This window comes from Lithobates pipiens, unplaced genomic scaffold, assembly GCF_037356315.1.
Source record: "Lithobates pipiens isolate NorthernLeopardFrog02 unplaced genomic scaffold, aLitPip1_a1.2 Scaffold_16, whole genome shotgun sequence".
NCBI lineage: Eukaryota > Metazoa > Chordata > Amphibia > Anura > Ranidae > Lithobates > Lithobates pipiens.
This window is the reverse complement of record NW_027507748.1, coordinates 149,867,601-149,887,377: the sequence shown is the minus strand read 5'-3', so window position 1 is coordinate 149,887,377 and position 19,777 is coordinate 149,867,601. Positions and strand designations below refer to the sequence as shown.

General features: G+C 43.0%; 1 protein-coding gene across 1 annotated transcript in view; it reads right to left on the bottom strand.

The window, feature by feature from the left end:
* Nucleotides 1-320: 320 nt before the first annotated feature.
* The window catches only part of POM121 (POM121 transmembrane nucleoporin), a 43,985-nt gene continuing 24,528 nt past the window's right edge, over nt 321-19,777 (bottom strand). The window contains exons 10-13 of the mRNA XM_077480608.1: nt 8,263-8,460; nt 6,742-8,082; nt 4,853-4,936; nt 321-2,599 (exon numbers count right to left, since the gene is read on the bottom strand). Coding sequence (XP_077336734.1) covers nt 2,499-2,599; nt 4,853-4,936; nt 6,742-8,082; nt 8,263-8,460 — 1,724 coding nt within the window. The 3' untranslated portion in view covers nt 321-2,498. The remainder of the gene's footprint in view (nt 2,600-4,852; nt 4,937-6,741; nt 8,083-8,262; nt 8,461-19,777) is intronic.

Genomic DNA, 19,777 nt, shown 5'->3' with positions numbered 1-19,777 from the left:
TGGTTGAAAATGAACGTCAATTTGACCCACTTTTTTTTTAAGGTTATTAACTGATTAGTCAAAATATAAAAATCGGCCAACTAATCGATTATGAAAATAAAATAGTTAGTTGCAGCCCTAATCTCCACAATGAGACAACACTATAAGGGTTTAAACAAGTCTAATTCGTCCAAACTTTTGGCTATAGATTCAGTTTAAAATGAATCTAAAGCCTTTACCCCCACATGGGCAAAGAACCAGTTCACGTTAACATGATCTTGATATGGCTTACAACAAAATGTATCATTTAACATGCAACAGGATAATACAAGACAAGAGAATACAAGCAATTTTGTTTTATTTAAAATGAGTTTTAAGACATAGGACAATCATTAAAAAAAAATTCTAAAAATCCTCCCAAACCTAATACAGGCAAACTGCAAACTTCCAATATATACATTTGCCAAACATACACAAAGCCATCCAGAATCAATCTACAGCAGAGATGAGGACTACTGCCTTGCTATAGGGCTTAGAACTGATGTATACACCAAAAAAAAAAAAAAAAAAAAAATACACAGTTGAGTATTTTAAAGTCTTATACATATACACCAGACAAGGTTTAAAGCTGTATGCTTAGTCATAGGGCGGTTTCTGCTTAAACCATACTGGTTTGCTGGAGAACACTTGCATCAACTTCCATGTTTAAAAGAAAGCCATGTGGTAAGAGATGTCACCTCTATGCTTACCTGGCTGTAAGCCATTTTTCCCAACCCTGACTGAAGAATACCTCCTCAAATTTCCCAATACTGCTGTACCTCATAAGGCAGTTGGGGGGCAGTCAGGGGTGTATGGATATAACAGCTTCTCTGAGAAAAATCAAACTAGTTTAGCTCCCATTTTTCAAATTACATCTTGTAAGCAAAGAAATATATTTTGGTTTTGTTGGCAAAGACCCAATTAGCCTATGTACCCATAAGCTCATATTTTGGTTTGACACAGGAACCAGACAAATTTTTATATAGATGAAAAAAAAAAAAAAAAAAAAAAAAAAAGGGCTAGTTCTCTCATGGCAACAAGCCAGGAATAAATGGTCAATACAGAACCCAGTGCAAGCATAAACTAAAAAAAAGATTACCATTAAAAGAGTTTATATTACAGCACTGTCACTTAGAAAATGTTTTTCAGTAGCCTGGGTGAGCACACAGGAGATTTTCCCTGCATGCCAATTCTCAGTTAACCCAAAAGCAAGCTGAAGGTGGTAAGGCAATCTGATGATGTAAAGACCAGATACACAATTACACATACACAATTGTGTTTTAGCAGTTTGGTTGAATTCCCAATACAAAATAAAAAGTCCTGGCTTGATTGAAACAAAGCCCTAGAAGCTTGGCAGGTTCATTCATTCATGAAAAGATTGCTCTAAAAATGGTCACATTGGTAGACCACACATACTACTACATCACTTACCACACAATCTCAGTCGAGTCGAACATGCTTAACACTCCCAATCTTCCCCTTAGAGGTAGCTTACAAGTACGATTTTTCACAACACAGATAAATAACTGACAAATACAGACAGCCATAATTTAAGATCTTGCCGGCTTATTAATAACTTTACAGTCCGCACTGAAGGGGAAAGAACTGTACAGAACGACAGTCCTAACACTTAGCATCCTAAAGCTTAGGAGTATAAAATATATACATGGCATCTAAATCATTAACAGCTTCCAGCATCAGGAGATAGATACTTTAGCATGGCTTGAAACTTCTTTGTAAGCCATTGCCATTAAGCAGTCTGTTACCAGGACAGGATCAGATGATAATCTTTACAGTCTACTTGAAGGACTATGGGAAGTGTACAGTGCATTGGGCAAATCTAGTACAGACATCGTCAGTATTTTGGAAACGGGCAGGAAACATTCATTGTTAACAGTTCAATCATATTACAGCAGTTTCCAGGCTTTATCACTTCTGTCCCACTGAAAATATTCACGCTGCTCATTAGGTGGAAAACACCTTCAATAAGTTAGCAAGATAAAAAGGAGGCAGAAATGGGGGGGGGGGGAGAAAAAAAAAAAAAAAAAAGGCACTGTAAATTAACAGACTTAATAGTAAACAGAATCCTCAAGAACTGATTAAAGAAATACAATTTTTGCAGAGTTTACTCTGCAACACAATGCTTGTGCATTCTGGATTGGAAAGTGCATCGCAGAGGCGAGTGGTAACATACACGAGACAGTAGCCAATACAGTTTGGCAGTGTAATCTGCATTTTTTGCACGTCACAAGTGTGGCCGCTTAACCCATCAAAAGGATTAACACTGTCACTGCAATAACAAACCCCTGTCTGAATGTTGCAGGTGTGACCTGTTTATATTGCATTTCACAACTTATTGGCACCAAAGGGTGTCTTATCCAATCAGATTCCTTTGAAGAAACAAAAAAAAAAAAAAAAAAAAAAAAAAAAAAAAACACCACACAGTCTGAAGGAGCACACAACTGTTATAAACAAAGCATTCACTTCTTTCGAGGGTGCTGACGACGTGCCATTACCCTCTGCCGTGATCCTGCAGGTTTGGATATTAAGCCAATGGAAAAGCTTCCTGGAGTACCTTGACCTGGAACAGAAAGGGATGGGGATATTAAAGCAGCGCTAGGGTCAAGACAAAGTTATTTGTGACAACTCAAAATAAGCTTACTTGAAAAATCTTCTCATGGCGCGTGCTGCCTATCGCTATCAACTTCCTGGATTCCCTGCATGCTTTACAGCTTCTCATTCCCTTGGCTTACTTAATTTCCGTGAACTACAAATGCCTGCACTGATGGTATAGGTTTCTGTACTAACTGCCTTCTCAAACACTTCAGCACCTTCCTGTATGTCAGAAGTCAGATTCTGTGAAATGTATGAAAACATCACACACTGTGCATACATGGTAATTCTGTGCCATTGCATTCAAGACATTAAGATAAATGAGCGGAATTCAGGTTTACACATTTTAAATACAAATTTACATTTATGTATATATAAAAGTAGTGCAGCGCTACATTACATAATTAGCAAGAACTGGAAGAGAGAAAAAAAGTACAAACAATATATAGGATGCAGATAATAGCAAAATTAAATCAAATTACTAAAATGATCCTTGTGTTTAAAGTGGTTGTAAACCCTTACAAACCACTTTGACCTACAGTTAAGCCTAGATTAAGGCTTACCTGTAGGTCCAAGAAATATATAGGTATAGGTTTAGGAGATATTTGCCCGAAGACAGGCACCGCTGTCTTACAGCAGCGCGCAGGCGCACTGAGCGCGGCATTTCCAACAACGGAGCTGCCATGCGTGTCGGCTCCCGTGCGCATGCGCGGGAGTGACGTCATCGCGGCTCCGCCGAATGACAGCGGCGCAGCTGCGAGACCCCACCGAAAAGATGGATGCGCCGGACTACAGGGGACAGAGGCAACTTCGCTGGCTCCTGTGTCAGGTAAGTGACATAATGGGCTACTATGCGATGCATAGTAGTCCATTATGCTTTGCCTTTGCAGGGAATGAAAGGAAGTAAACTCATCAGGGTTTACTTCCTCTTTAACACCAAAGTGTATAGAAAGTGTCAAAAAATAAATTTAATTTCAGAAGTAATGAACAAAATGCCCAATAAATCCTACAGGGGCACAGTTCAATACATCTGAAATTTAAAAATTTTTGAACTTTGTTTAAGCACAATTATTTAGTAACATAGAATTTTGCTATTATCTGCATTATATTCGTGGTTTACTATAATTTTTGCAACTTTTGGATGTAATATAGAGCTGCACTATTTTTATACACACACTTGTTTGGACTTGCAAGCTTTGACTAGGTATATTTAAGCGCAGAGACCCATTTGCATTAACTACTTCCCACCCAAGGTACGTCCAGGGACTTCCTCGACTTTGCAGGGGTATATCTGAAGGATGTCTGCAGCTACAGGCATCATTCAGATATTGGCTTTTTCAGCCAGCATTTCCCTACTCCATAAAAACGATCATAGCACCTGTTCTGCCAGTTGATCGTTCTAACTGGCTTCCATCCGTCAGTCGGATAAAACAGATCTGCTGGGGATCATAGATATTTCTGGTGGACCAGATATTCGCCGGAGTCTCTGATTGTTCGGAGGCCGGCATGATGTTATGTCATGCCCAGCCTCTGCCTTCAAACGAATAGCACCGCCTTGGCTGGGAAGCAGAGTTTATTTTTTTTTTCAGGCTCCCCAGCTTAGAGGTGAGATGTGGGGGTCTTATCTCACTGTAAAGAGTACCGATCATGCCATATTCCTTTTACAAGGGATGTTTACATTCTTTGTAATAGGAATAAAAGTGGTCAAACTAAAAGAAAAAAAAATAAAAAAATTTTAAAAAACGCCCCCGTCTCCATGTGCTTGCACACTGAAGCATACTCAAGTCCTGCCTACATATGAAAAACTGCGTTCCAACCACACATGAGGTACTGCTGCGATCGTTAGAGAATTCTACCCCTAGACCTCCTCTAACTGAAAACATATAACCAGTAAAAAAAAATAAAAAAAAAAAATAAATAAATAAAAATTAAAGCGTTGCTTATGGGGATTTTTATGTACCGAAGTTTGGCGCCATCCCATGAGTGTGTGCAATTTTGAAGTGTCACATGTTAGGTATCCACTTGGCGCAACTTCATCTTTCACATTATGCAAAAAATTGGGCTAACTTTAAAGGTTTTGTTTTTTAAAGCCTGAAACTTTGCAAAGCACAGAAACCCAAATACTGCTAGCAACTTTCTAATTTCCCACTATATCCCCGTCATAGTAAATATAACCTTTGGGAACAATAATCACTTCAGAATATTGAATTACTCAACTTACCAAAAGTACCAGGGGAGGCAAAGGATGGAGTTGAAGTTGCAAATGGAAGGGGTCCAGCAGGAGAGTTCTGGCCAAACTGAGAGCCTGTAATGAGAAATAAGTCAGTAAGGTTTTCTTCTCTAGTGCACCCTGGCAGGAAGCATAATCTTTTCTGGACTCAGAAGGTCACCTTTCAAGCTGGTGTAAATGTTTTTTCTTAAGATAAAGATTTTACTTGTCTGCTCTGTGCAATGGTTTTGTACCTCAAACACAAAAAAGCTTTAGCCTTTACAACCACTTTTAGCATGCACGGAGCAACCAATAAAAAAGGGTTATGTTGTAAATTACCTTCTATGCTACAATCATACAAACCTGAGGATTATTTCTTCCATTTAATATGATTACTCACTATAAATGGACAGAAAAAAAAAAATCCCACACAAAAACACCAATCTTCTTTCCAGTCCCTCACATTGCAGGCAAAAATACATTGGGGTCTCTTTGCATCAGGTGCTCCAGAAAGTAGATGGCTCTTAGGACCAAGGCCAAGTTCACTTTTGGAGCATCAGTATTCAGAGTTTCTCACCCAGGGTTTAGTGGAACCATAGGGTTCTGCACCAAGGCTGTTTTTTTTATTTTGAACATGTGACTAGTCGATTAGGAAAAACATACTTGAGCCTTTTTTTTTAATTAAATTACAGTGCCATCATCCACATACAGAAATGACAATGTAAATTAAACAAGGGCTTGACAAATCCCAGGCACCAGATCGCCAATGCGACTAGAAATTGGGTTCTGACACCTGGGAATGAGTCTTAATTTCTGGTCAGCGGGGGGGGGGGGGGGGGGGGGGGGGGGGGGAGGGGGGCCACATACGCTAGAAGCATGCGAATACTACCAGTGATTGCAGCTGCTGTACAAAAAAGGTGCTATACACTTGACTAATTGAAATGTATACAATTACAGCGCTCACAAATTAATAAGTAAAAAATTGACCGTAAACATCTATACACTGCGCAAAATGCAGTCCGATGCTAAAGTGCAGTTGTGCTCCAAATTTCAGGTGTGCACACTGCTCCAGTCTCCCCCCCACTCACCAAAAAGGAATGGACTCCTAGATTTTCAGTCCAGGGGTCGTTCAGGTTAAAATGCTGGCCATACAAGGCATAAGAATCCAATGGAAGTCCCCTTTAATCGTGATAAAAATCACATGTGGACACGGTCACCCCAAAATTAAGAGGGACTGATAGTGAAGTACAGTTTGGCTAAAGTTTTGATGCACAAAAAACAGATACAAGCTAAAAACGCATTGTTCAAGCATTGAACAAAGATTAACATGAAGCGCCGCATCACCGTGTGCATACCACCAGAAGCGCCGTAGTTTGGACACAAAGACCGGAAATTGTGTCAACCGTTTCACCCTCCCACTGGAGATCCTTTATATACCAATAGGCTCAAACTCGGCCAACACCGCTGTCGGGCTGAGTTTGAGCCTATTGGAAGGATTACAGATATGGAGCAGGAGTGAATCATAGGACCCGAATGTATAAACTAATGTTTTTGGGATACCTTTGCAGATGAGGTCTTCCTGCTAGTGATCACATGGGCATTTTAGTATAAATCTAGTGAGCACAATTCCTAAAGGGAGTGGCAGTCACGTGGTGCTTTGAAGGTATAATCCCCACACATCTGACGTTTGCCAACACAAACTGCTATTTAAACACCTACTGATAGAATTTCTTCCTGTGTTTTTATCTTTTGGGAACATTCCCAGCATTTTTTTGCCCAAGGGATTATTTTTGGAATGAATGTACGTACGTTTACCTTGGAAAAAAAGCTCATTAAAAATGGTGAACTTGGCTTTTAACCACATAATTAAGAGGGTTTAGAGAAACAGCAGGGCCACTCACCAAAAGCAAGATCGTTTTTGGCTGGTGCTGGCGTCCCAAAAGGTGTGCTTGGATTTGAGATAGCACTGTTATTCTGAGCCAAAGTGTTCCCAAATGTCGGAGTAGGCGTGGCATTTGGTGTACCAAAGGTTGAAACAGAATTAGAGTTTTCCCCAAAAGTAAAAGGTTTTGCCCCAAAAATGTTTGTAGCTGGGGTGCTGTTGGTCTGGGTACTGTTCATATTGCCAAATGTTACTTTAGAGGCAGCAGGTGTAGAATTTCCAAATGCAAAAGTAGTATTTCCACCAAATGCTGGTTGAGAGTTGGCACCAAATGTTGGCTGGGAGGTGCTTCCAAAAGCTGGCTGGGTGCCCGTTGTTCCAAAGGTAGGTTGAGTTCCAGATGACCCAAAATTAACAGAATTTTGTGCAGGGTTTTCTGCTTGAACACCACTCCCTGAGGTGTTAAATGCAGATGTGCCAGAGTTAGTCGGGAATGCAGGAGCATTTGAACTAATTGTAGCTGTAAATGCAGAGGTGTTTGATCCAAACAAAGATGGCTGTTGGGGCTGAGGCGCTGTTGTAGGTGCAGACTGGGTACTGCTAAACATGTTTAAGCCAGAAGTAGCTTGCGAGGTAGGAGTCTGCCCAAAAACAAATTGTTTGGCTTGGGAATCTGAAGGTGCATTACTTGCAGGAAAAGAGTTTACTGGAGCAGGGCTTGATCCACTAGCAGAAGTTGCTGCTGAGAACAAAGATGCAGTGAAGGTGTTAGTAGTGCTGCTGCTGTTGGAGGTGGGGGGAGCCAGGGAAGGCCTAGTGGCACTCTCTGTACTGAGCGTTGTATTGGTGCTTTTGGCACCAAATGCAGAGAACAGAGAACTGGCAGCAGAAGGTGTCGAATTCATCTGGAATGCAAAAGATGAAGAAGCGGGTGGTTGAGGTGTAGAATCTCCAAATATTGGTTTGAATGTGCTTGAAGTCGAGGCTGGCTGAGTATTCTGATCGCCAAATATTGGTTTGAATGTATTTGCTGAAGAAACAGAATTTAAAGTTGTAGATGGCCCAGTGGAGGAAACAAGGGGCGTTGTCACACTTGTTGGGAAAACTGGTTTAAATCCAGCCTGCGAATTGGTTTCCAATGGTTTAGCAAGAAGCTGGAGCACAGTAGATTTTGGGGGCTCCAATTTGGGCTGTGCAGCATTAGACTGAGGGAGTGGTACACAGTTAGAACTTTCTGTAGCCGCTGGAGCAGAAAGGGAAGGTGCTGTGAGAGGATTGCTGACACTGACCGCAGGCTCGGAAGTAGTAGGCGGTGGCATTTTTTCATTTGAAGTGCTTATATTCACAGTCTGTGCTGGTGCTGAAAGACAAGATATTTGGTAAAACATCTTCATGGTACAAACTATGCATTATATGCGCAAGAAAAAAAAAGAAGGGTATGTCCTTTCAAATTATAGCACAAATCTTGTCCACTTCAGCAATGAAAGAGCTGGTCTACAGTGAGGTCTGCCAACAAAATTTGAACATACTGGCAACTTACCTTGTTTCTCCTCATTCTGCATTTTAGCTAGGCTGAGAAGAAGAGGGTTACTGCTAGCAGAGGAGGTTGGTAAAGTCGGTGCCGCAGCTGCTGTTGTAGTAGGCAGGCTGAACAGAGATGTTAAGGTAGTAGTTGCTGTTGTGGAGGATGCAGAGCTGAGTAAAACCGTTGAGGGTGCAGAGCCGAGTGCAATTGACCCTGAAGAGAAATAAAAATTTGTCTTTTAATGTTAAAAAGAAAAAACAAACAATACAGCATGTAAAGAAATTAGGATGATTAAGGCCCCTTTCACATGGAGGCGCCTGCAAAGCGCCCCAAAAGAGCCGCTCAGTGCACTCCAATGTGAAAGCCCTAAGGGGTTTCACACTGGTGCTGTGCACTTGCAGGACGGTCAAAAAAGTCCTGCAAGCAGCATCTTTGGAGCGCTGTAGGAGTGGTGTATTTACTACTCCTAAAGCGCCCCTTCCCATTGAAAACAATGGGGCAGCGCTCCAAACCCGCCTGCAAAGCGCCACTGCAGCTGCGCTTTTAATCCTTTCTCGGCCACTAGCAGGGGTTAAAACTGCCCCACTAGCGGCCGATCAGCACCACTAAATAAAGCTCTGCTTTACCGCCAGCGTGCTGAGTGCCCCAGTGTGAAAGCAGCCTTACTGAAGTATTAGATTAGCCCACTTAGGAAAGCAAACAGTTACTTTGCAAAGTGACTGTAAATTGCGCAAAACCAGTGTTCTTTGAATACGTGATCATGGATACTGAACCCTCACCCTCTGGGAAGTCCCCATGGTGTCTGAGTCACCCAGTTACATCACTGGGTAGCCCCATCCTCAGTAATATAAGGACCGTCTCAAACGCCACACAGCAGGAGCCTCCCATTGAGGCGGTTTGGTCGTGGTTTTTTTTTTTTTCAGTCCGCTGGCTGCATGACACAATATGATGGATAGCATGGGACATTTTTTATTTATTTTTTTAATAAAGGACTTGTCCCAAGCTGCGTCTCGTCTTTAACATGACACTTTTTTGTGAAATGGTAGGGGTATCTGGGGGCCCCCCTTGTTAAAGGAGGCTTCCAGCTTCTGATAAGCCCTCCACCCGCAGACCCAGGCAAGGGTTGTAGGGATGAGGCCATTCCCCCCCCCCCCCATCAACATGGGTATAAGGTGCTTTGGGGGGCTACCCCAAGGCACCCTTCCTCATGTTGAGGGCACGTGGCCTGGTAAGATTCAGGAGGGAGGACACTCTCCTGTGGCCTGCCAGGTTGCGCAAGGGTCTGGTCTGGGGGAGGGGGTCCGCCCCCCAGACCTTTTTTTAATTTGGCACAGGGCTCCCCTTAATTTCCATATCAGACCTGAAGCGCCTTGTATGGATATTAGGCGGACTCCCCACGCATTTTTTTTTTCTTACATTTTGGTTTGGGGGTTCCCCTTAGTCATACCAGACCCAAAAGGGCCTGGTAATGGATGGGGAGGGATCCCTGCTCTGTTTTTCAAGGAGTTTTATCTATATTGCCGAGACCTGACAATTCATTACAGCTGCGATCGGTTTTCAGTGACAATTTTTCCCTTTAGAAATGTAATTTTTCTGTGGTATTGTTCTAAACACGGGAAAATGTGCCATTTTACAGGCATACTATAGACACCCCCAGGCACAATATTTAAAGGAATATTTCGCTTTAAAGGGGGGAAAAAACAAAACAAATAAATTGCATTGATACATGTCCCCAGGGGCAGGACCCAGGTCCCCAAACACTTTATGACAATAACTTGCATATAAAGCTTTACAATTAGCACTTTTGATTTTTCATGTTAGTGTCCCATAGACTAACGGTGTTCCGGCAGCTTTCGAATTTGCCGCGAACACTGCATATTGTTCGGTGAACATCGGGCCCATCCCTACCAGACATCTTATTCTAAATAGGAAAAAGCTTTGCATTTTGTTTGCAAATATTAAAAGATTCTAACTACCAGCAAGAATAAGTTCTTACATTTAAAGAGCACCTGCCAGTTCAGATCCATCATATCAGCGCCTGTTAGCGGGCATCCACTCACCGGCTGCCACGTCACTCACCTTGTTGTTTCACTGCCGCATAACCATCTGTCGCATTAAAGTGAATGGGACTGTTGGCAAGTCAACAGATCAGGAGCTTCTGTGGGACAGATGACAGTTGCTCTTTAACCACTTACGGACAGGACAGTCCACTGTTTTAAAGGCACTAGTTTGAAGAGAAACAGTTATGGCAGCAGCTAGCTGCCATAATCCTGGTATCCTCTTCAGTGGGCAGTCCACTTCAAGATAAAAGTGGTCTTTGTGGCAGATTTGCAAGATCACTTGGCGGCAAAAGAGGGCCCCCCGCTGCTTACCGGAGCGGCAATCACATCCTGTCCCCTGCTTGGAATAGAGAAGTGTGAGGGGGAAAGACATCTTTCCCCCCCACCATCTCCCCATCATTGCAGGGCAGAAAAATGGCACTTCATCCCATAGCTCAAAGTTTTTTTTTTCATTTTAATATGAGATCTGACGTCTTTGACCCCAGATCTCATATTTGAGAGGTCCTGTAATGCTTTTTTTCTATTATAAGGGGGGGGGGGGGGGACTTTTTTTTAATATAGGATTTTTATAACAGGTTACTTTTAAATCCTTTTCTTTGAAGTACCCCATGGGATACAGAGCCATAGGAGTTACTATGTGGGTTATAGGCCACCTTCAGGTGATGACACTGGCACGCCCTAAGACAGACAACGTGCTCTCCCTATATAACCCCCCCCTACTACTGGGAGTACCTCGGTTTTGTAGTAAAGCAATACACGTGTATACCAAGAAGAGGGGACCCCTGTGTCCTGTGATGTACTTCAAAGAAAAGCATTTAACAGGTAAGCAGTTTTAAAAATCCTACTTTCTTACCATACATCATGGGACACAGCAGTAGAAGTTACTATGTGGGATTGCCCATAGCAATGCTAACTGAAAGGGGGGGGGGGGGGGGGGAGAGAGAGAGAGAGAACAACAAAGTAGGGCACCAAGAGACTAGAGGACTTATACTGCAGCCTGCAGTACACTGCACCCAAAGGCAATATCATCTACTTGATAGAATCTGGTAAACGTATGGACTGAAGGCCAAGTTGTGGTCTTGTAGATCTGAGCCATGGAGGTCCCCTCATCCACGTCCTAGCGATCTGCAGCCTGGCGAGGAATAATGTTTCCTGCAGAAAAACATTCAAGTATTTTTCGCCTTGAGAGTGAGAGGAGCCCCCAGGATGCATTGACGAGGACATAGGGATAGTGGGGAACCCATGCGAGTGAAGGAACTGGACTACCTGGGTCCAGAAGCCTTGTATGGACAGGCAGGCCCAGATTAGGTGATAGAAGGATGCATTTGAATAGTTGCAGCTGGGACAGTTGGGGGTTGTGCTCAGGCCTATACTGGGAGACACGGTAGGGTGTGAGGTATGATCTGCAGGGGATGTGCAGGTGAGTGAGGCGATCCGAGAGCTTGGGCAGCAGTCTTAGAATTTGCCAGAGCCTCCTCCCAGTCCTCAGGTCATTCTCCCAACAGAATCTCACCTGATGAGTCACAGCTGTGGGTGTCAAAAGGTATGTGTAGATCAGCGAGATTAATTTCTTGGGGTCTTTACCTAAAACAATGTCTACCAGCAGCGGAGTTTCAAGTGATCTGATACGATGCCCGAATTGGGTATTGATTGCATGTTGAAGGTGGTGGTAGCAGAATAGCATGTGATTGAGGGTCTGGAAAAATGTAACCACCCCGTTGGCCACCACCTGCAACAGGTAAATGGCACCTTTAACCCACAGCCCATAATCTGGGATGAGGGCGAGTTCTGGTAATCCTTTGTTACCCCGGAGGGGTGTGTGGGGGTGGGGGCCCTTCCCAGGTGCATGGCAAGTTGCCAGACCTTACAGTGGTGGAAGAGCATGGGGTGTCCATCTGGTTCGAGTAGAGTTGCAGGGGCCACGAAGTAGAATCTGGAAGGGGTGGGCCAGTGGCTTGTGAACAAACAAGAGTGGAATAGCGATCTGTTTGGTTGAAGCGAAAGAAGTGGGAAAGTTGGGACGCTATATAGTAAAGGGAGAGGTCAGGGAGCGCAGTGCCACCTAGGTCTGTTGGACATTTTAGGACACGCCATGGCAATTTATGTCGGGACGAGCCCCAGATAAACGTGTTGAGGATGGATTCCATTGATTTAAATATACGTGAGGGAAGGTATAGTGGGGCTTGCCAAGAGATGTAGAGAAGCTTGGGGAGGAGGATCATCTTGACCAGATTTATCCGCCCCCATCACCCCAAGGGGAAGACGGGACCATACTTGCGTTTTGGTCTTCAGGGTATCGAAAAGTGGTTCGACGTTGAGTGTGGTAGTCGAGGAGGGATCTTGAAATATGTACACCAAGATATTTGATGGAACTCGCTCTAACTAGCGGGAGTGCCGCTTGGCCAGCAGTAGGGGCCCCCATGTCTAAGGGGAGGATTTGGGACTTGGACCCAATTGATCTGGAGCCCAGAGAATGCTCTGAAGGCCGTGATAGTCTGTAGGGCTGTCTGAAGTGATGGGCCGGCATCAGCGAGGTAAAGCAGCATGTGGTCTGCGTACAAGCTGATCACTTTGTGCAGCTGGCTGCAGCGCAGACCTCTAATGCCTAGGTGACTCCTAAGGGCTATAGCCAGAGGCTCCACAGCCAGGGCATACAGAAGGGGCGAGATGGGGCAGCCCTGAAGTGTGCCATGGGAAAGCGGAAAGGAAGGGGGGAGATCCTATCGTTAACCTGAATACGTGCTGTGGGGGCTTGGTATAGTAGTTTGAGCCACTTAATTTAGGTCCCATCCTGAATCTGTGAAGGCATTCCCACAAGTAACACCATGCCACAGTCAAATGCCTTAGTGGCATCTAGGCTGACCACTATAGATCCAATATCTGCGTTGGGCTTGGAGGTTCATATGGAGCCGCCTAAAGGTTGAAGGTCGTATTCCTATGGGGCATGAACCCGGTCTAGTCGGGGTGCATTAGACTATGGATTACTTTGTTTAAAACGCAGGGCGAGGACTTTCGCCAAAATCTTAATGTCCAATTGGAGTAGACATATGGGTCTGTATGATTCAGAGAGTTGCGGGTCTTTTTCTGGCTTGGGTATGAGGACAATGAATGTATCGAATATGTGTGTGTATGGCCAATTTAGGGATTAGAGTCTCACCAAACTGGGTGTAGAACTCTAAAGGGAGTCCATCAGATCCGGGTGCCTTGAAGGTGGGGAGTTGTGTCATGGCCTCTGTTACACAGTCAATTGTGATAGGCTCTCCGAGCTGGGAAATTTGCATGGGGGGTGAGCATGGGGAAAGAAATGTCCCGGAGAAATGCCATGAGTTCGTCCTGGGTGTGGTGTGCAGTAGAGTACAGGTCAGAGTAGAAGGACCTGAACTCCGCCACTAGGTCGGGATCTGTGATCTTAGCTCCAGATGTGGATTTGGAGGGATGCCACCGGAGGCTCAGGGTCCAAATGGGCCATATAGGCTAGGATTCGTCAACGCCGCCTGTCCTCTTTTAGGACCGTCTGGCAATACAAACAAAACATCCGTTTTATGAATCTGAGCGATTACTTTCAAATAGACCTTGACTGCTCTCACCCCATCAAGAATGTAGTGACTTCTTGCACAGAACAAGGTTCTGGAGAAAAAAATAAATAAAAAATTGCCTGGTTTAAATGAAAACCTGACACTACCTTCAGTAGGAAGTTAGGATGAGGCCACAATACAACCTTATTCTTACGAATAATGAAATATGGCTCTTTACAAGAGCAGAGCCAACTCTGATGCTCTTGTGAAGATAACAGAAAAAAACGGCCTAGTGCAATAAGCACAGCCCATACCCCTAGGGATGCTTTGCAGAAGATATAGCAACCAAGAAAATTTCCCTCATCAAGAGGACCAAGGGAATATCTCCAATTGGTGCAAGAGGCTGTTTTGTAAAGGGTGGGACTAAAATTCAAGTCCCAAGGGTTCAGGGGTGACCTAACTGGGGATTAAGCAATGTTACCCCCTGAATAAAGTTCCGAACTAGAGAGTGTGAAGCAAGTGGTCGTTGAAAACAATACAGATAAGGCTGACACCTGGCCCTTGATAGTACTCAAGGCCAGCTTAATTTCTAAGCCCATCTGTAGGATGTAGGATTCTACCTATGACATTTTCAATCTGGATTCACACCAGGAGACATATGCCTTCCAGACTATAGTATATATGACTCAGGAGACCAGCTTCCTAGCATTAACCAAAGTAGAAACTACTGAAGCTGACAGCCCACATTCCTTTAGAACAGTGGTCATCAACCCTGTCCTCAGGGCCCACCAACAGGCCAGGTTTTATGCATTACCATGGGGAGATGCAGACTAGAATACTGAAATCACTGAGCAGCAAATGATATCACCTGTGATGCATTTCAGTTCTTGCAAACCTGGTCTGTTAGTGGGCCTCGAGGACAGGGTTGATGACCACCGCTTTAGAACATGGGTGTCTCAATAGCCAAACTTAAATTTAGAGTTTGTAAGGTAGGATGGAATACCGGACTTTGGGAGAGGAGGTCTGGCCACAGTGGTCCGCCATCTTTATAATCTCAGCAAACGCATAGATCAGTGAAAACTGATCCCACGGAAAGACCAAGGAATCTGTTCCATATGCCATCGGATCCCTTGTCTTTGACACAAAGTTGTCAATCTTGTTGCTGAACCTGGACGCAAACAGATCCACGTCCAGAACGCCCCATTTTTTACATTGACAGAAAGATGTCAGGATGAAGGGGCCATTCTTCCAGGAACAATTGTTGGCAGCTCAAGTAGTCCACCTGCCAATTCTCTATCCCTGGAATGAAAGTTGCTGATGGGCAGAAAACATTCCTTGCCCGAGAATGAAAATTATTCACCTTTCTGGGCCACACGACTTTGTGCCTCCTTGGCGATTGATGTAGGCCACTGCTGTGGCATTGTCAGATTGGATTCGGACAGGATAATTCCATAGTCTGGATGTCCAGGCCTCCAGGGCCAGGCATACTGCCTGAATCTCTAGAATATTGATGGGCAAGGTCAAGGTCATCTCTTATCTGGACCATTTCCCTCGGACAGACGCTTCTTCCAGGACTGCTCCCCGGCTCAGGCAGCTGGCATGTTACAACCTTCCAGGTAACTGGTAGAAAGGATTACCCTTTTTGAAGATTCTTGGATATCAACCACCAATTTAGGCTCTGACGCACATTGGGGGATGAAAACTTTGGGAAGTCCAGAGCTTGGACCTTCTTATTCCAAGTTGACAGGATACTGTAGTGCAGCAGTCTTGAATGAAACTGCGCATAAGGAAAACCCCCTGAAAGAAGCCGCCATCTTTCCTAACAATTTCATGCAAAGTCGAATAGAAGGATTTTTCTGTTTTGACCAACTGATCCTTTCATGGGGCAAAAAAAAAAAAAAAAAAAAAAAAGACACTGAGCTGTATCTATGAACAGCCCCAAGTACTGCAATATTCTTGATGGTTTTAAGGAGGATTTCTCTAGGTTGAGAATCCAACCTAGGTATTCCAGGTAGTGGACTGTGGTGACCCAAGTTTGGTTTAAGCAGGCTACAGATTGATCTAGCGAGATTAGATTATCTAAGTAGGCTAATATCGTTATACCTTGAGCCCTTAGCCTGGTTAAAGGAGGAGCCAGGACCTTTGTAAAATACTCAAGGTGCAGTAGCTAGACCAAAATCAGAGCTACAAACTGGAAATTAAGATTTTCTACCCCCGAAGAGTAGAAATTTCTGGGGAGCGGGGGGGGAGGACAAACAAGAGACGAAGAAAAATAAATAAATAAAAAAGGCACATGTAGATGAGCATAAGCATCCTTGATGTCGATTGACACCAGAAGTTCTCCCCCTTGTAGGCTGGAGACTACTGATCAGATTGACTGCATGTGAAAACAGATTCAAACACTGGTTTAGATCTTGGAGTTCTAAAACGGGTCTGACATCCGTTTGGTTTTGGGACTGAACAGGTGTGAATAAAACCCCAAACCTTGCTCTTCCAATGGGAGCACCGATATTACTGATAAAAGATGATCCAAAAGCTAGAAAGACTTTCAATGGATCTCTGGGAACGTTTGACCTGAGAAGAAAATAAATAAATTAGGAGACGGGAACTCTAGTTTGTAACCTAGAGAAATTGAGGAAGCCACCCATCTGTCTTGAGATTGTTGCTGCCAGACCACACACTGTAGAAGCCCTACCCCCACTTTTTTTTTTTTATTCTTTTCGCAATATAGTGATACAGTCTTTCATATCTAAACACGTACATACCTACATCTTATGTTTAACACAGTGCCATTCATCATTTAATCGTGCTTAATTTCTTCTATTACATTACCATATTTCCTTATATTCACTATTTTTTTCTTAACCTGGGATAGCCCTGGTTATTTGTCTTAAAAAAAGAAAAACAAAAAAGGAAAGAAAAAAAAAAAAAATAGTTTAGTCTCCCCCCTCCCCTACCCCTCCCAAAAATTACAGACCCTCCCACAGAAATTTAAATACAAGAAAACATTGAGATTGAGCTTTGTTTTAACCCTGTGTTATGACACAGCTAGTGTATCTCTGCCCCTCAACCCTACCAAAGAGAAGCATGGAAGGATTTTCATGTCTACATTCCAGACCAGGAACAAAATGGTAAGACAGGGATATTATAGAGACAAGATGACCCCAGACCAGAATGTGGATATAACAGACAAGAAAAGTAAAACAAAAAAAAAAAAAACCCCATCTAATGATTTTGTTCCCTATATATAATATAGGGTTTCCACACTTCATGACACCCATCTTCTTGCTCTCTCAATATAGTCAAATTTTCCATTTGTTGAATCTCCGATACCCTGCTCATCCATTGTGATTTGGTTGGAGCCACCATAGTTTTCCATAAAACTGGAATGCATGCTTTTGCTGCTGTAAGCAAATGCCTTAAAAGAGACTTTTTATATTTCTCTATGGACAACGGAACATCATGCAGTAAAAAAGCTGCCGGATTTTCCTCAAGAGACACATCTGTTATTTCCTTAACTATTTCCGATACCATCTTCCAAAAATCTTTTACTCCGGGACAATCACAAAATATAATGTAATAGAGTACCCTTGGCTCCCTGACAGCGCCAGCAAAAATTTGATACTTGTGGGTATATCCGATGCAATACTTCTGGGGTCCTGTACCATCTAGACAAAATTTTATAGCCCCCTTCTTGGTATCTAGTTGCTATTGACGCCTTATGTGTGAACATGAAGATCTTATTTTTCTGTAAGTCTGAGAAAGTGGCTCCTAGGTCACTTTCCCAAGCTCGTAAGAAAGCCAGATCTTGTGAGGTTTCTTGTTCCATCTGCAATGCATACATCAATGAGAGGGAGTGTTTCAGTGGTTTACCTTTTAAGCATATCTGTTCAAACCCAGATAGTGTCCTAATCACCGGAATTCGCTGCCTGCTTAATCGGAGAAAAGCATTTAGCTGTACTCGCCTGAATGGGTCCAAGTCCTCCCTAAATTCTTGTTCGATCTCTTCCTTATACATTACATGATTATCAATTGAGAAATGTATAATCCTACTGATTCCCTTTCGTCTTAGATCCCAAAACCCTGATCTGTCAAACCTGGCTGAAAACCAGAGTGCTCAAGATTGGTATCATAGGACTTGGATGTTCAATCCTAGTTTTCTTGAATAACTTTTGGACTGTCTGTAGTGTGGCACCCACTGTCTGATGTCTACGTACCTCCTGTGGAATTTCTACCTCTGAGAGCCACACTATTCCTTCCAGTGGCATCAGGATTATTGCTTGTTCCATATATATCCAAGGTTTTTCTTTTTGAAGTCTACACCAATCTACTACCCATGCTAAATGTGATGCCTCATAATAGCCCACTGGATCTGGGAATCCTACCCCTCTCTTTTGGTAATATCAAAATATCACTGCGTATTCTCGCTTTTTTACCTGCCCATATAAATTTCGTAAATCTTGATCTCAGATCTCTCAAAAATCTTACAGGGAGCTTTATAGGTAGGGTCTGGAACAAATATAGCAGCCTCGGCATTACGTTCATTTTGATAATATTAATTCTCCCAAACCGTGTAAACCATTTTATCCCAACGTTCAAAATCTAACTTGATCTGTCGTATTAATGGGATAAAATTTAATTCAAACAATCTGTTCAACTTATTTGATATTTTAGTCCCTAAATAGCATATGTGGGAATCCGTCCATCTGAACGCAAAATGCGCCGCTAGCTGAGATTTCATTGCATTATTCATTTCTACCCCCATCGCTTCCGATTTACTGTAATTTACTTTAAAGTTAGACATCTCTCCATATATGCGCAGCTCCATTAACAAAGAAGGTAAGGAAATCCCTGGGGAGGTTATGAAAAACAGCAGATCATCCGCATATGCGGCCAATTTATGTTCATTTTTTTTTTTTATTGAAATGCCCTGGATATCAGGATTAGCCCAAATTGTTCTCAAAAAAGGTTCTAATGTGAGAATGAATATGATAGGGGAGAGTGGACATCCCTGACGTGTTCCATAACTTATACAGAATGGTTCAGACATCTCATTTATCTTTACCCTAGCTTTTGGGCAAGAATATAAACTATCAATCCAATTCTGCATCCCATTTTTTAATCCTATATGCTGTAACGCAGCCCTCAGGAATGTCCTGTCGACCCTATCAAATGCCTACGCTGCATCCGCCGATATAAGTACTAGCGGTTTTTGATAGTATTGTGCTATATATAGAGCATTGATAACTCTGCGTATTTTCTCTTCCCTCCCTGCCAGGGGTAAATCCCACTTGATCTGGATGTATTAAAGCTGGAATAAATGGCAAGAGTCTATTCGCAAGTATTTTTGTTAAAATCTTGAGGTCTACATTTAGTAAAGAAATTGGGCGGTAGCTGGCACATTGAGTTGGATCTTTCCTTTCTTTCGGGATCAGTTATGTGAGCCATTAGCGTTTCTGGTCGCATCCTTTGCCCTTCCCATATAGAGTTAAATGCCTCTATAAATTTTGGTGCCAATTTTTCAAAAAAGGTCTTATAATAAAGTAATGTATACCCATCCGGGCCTGGGGCCTTCCCGGGTTTCATTTCTTTAAGGGCGTCCGACAATTCCTCTATTGTAATTGGTCCATCTATATTTTCTGCTTCTTCAAGAAGCTTAGGCATTCCCGATGCCATTATGTATTCTTTTACCCTTTCCCCCTCTAGAAGGTATCCCCGACGTGGGCCGTCGATCTTCAATTTGATAAAGAGTAGTATAATAATCCCTAAATGCTTTCGCAATAGCCTGTGGTGAGTTGACATCTCCTTGGGTTTCAATTCTCTCAATATAATTTCGTGCTCTCGTTTCTCTGAGCGCATTTGCCAGGACTCTGCTGGGTTTATTTCCGTATTCATAGTATACTTGTCTACACAGTTAATTTTGCTTTCGCTTTATCCGTCAATAACAAATTCAAT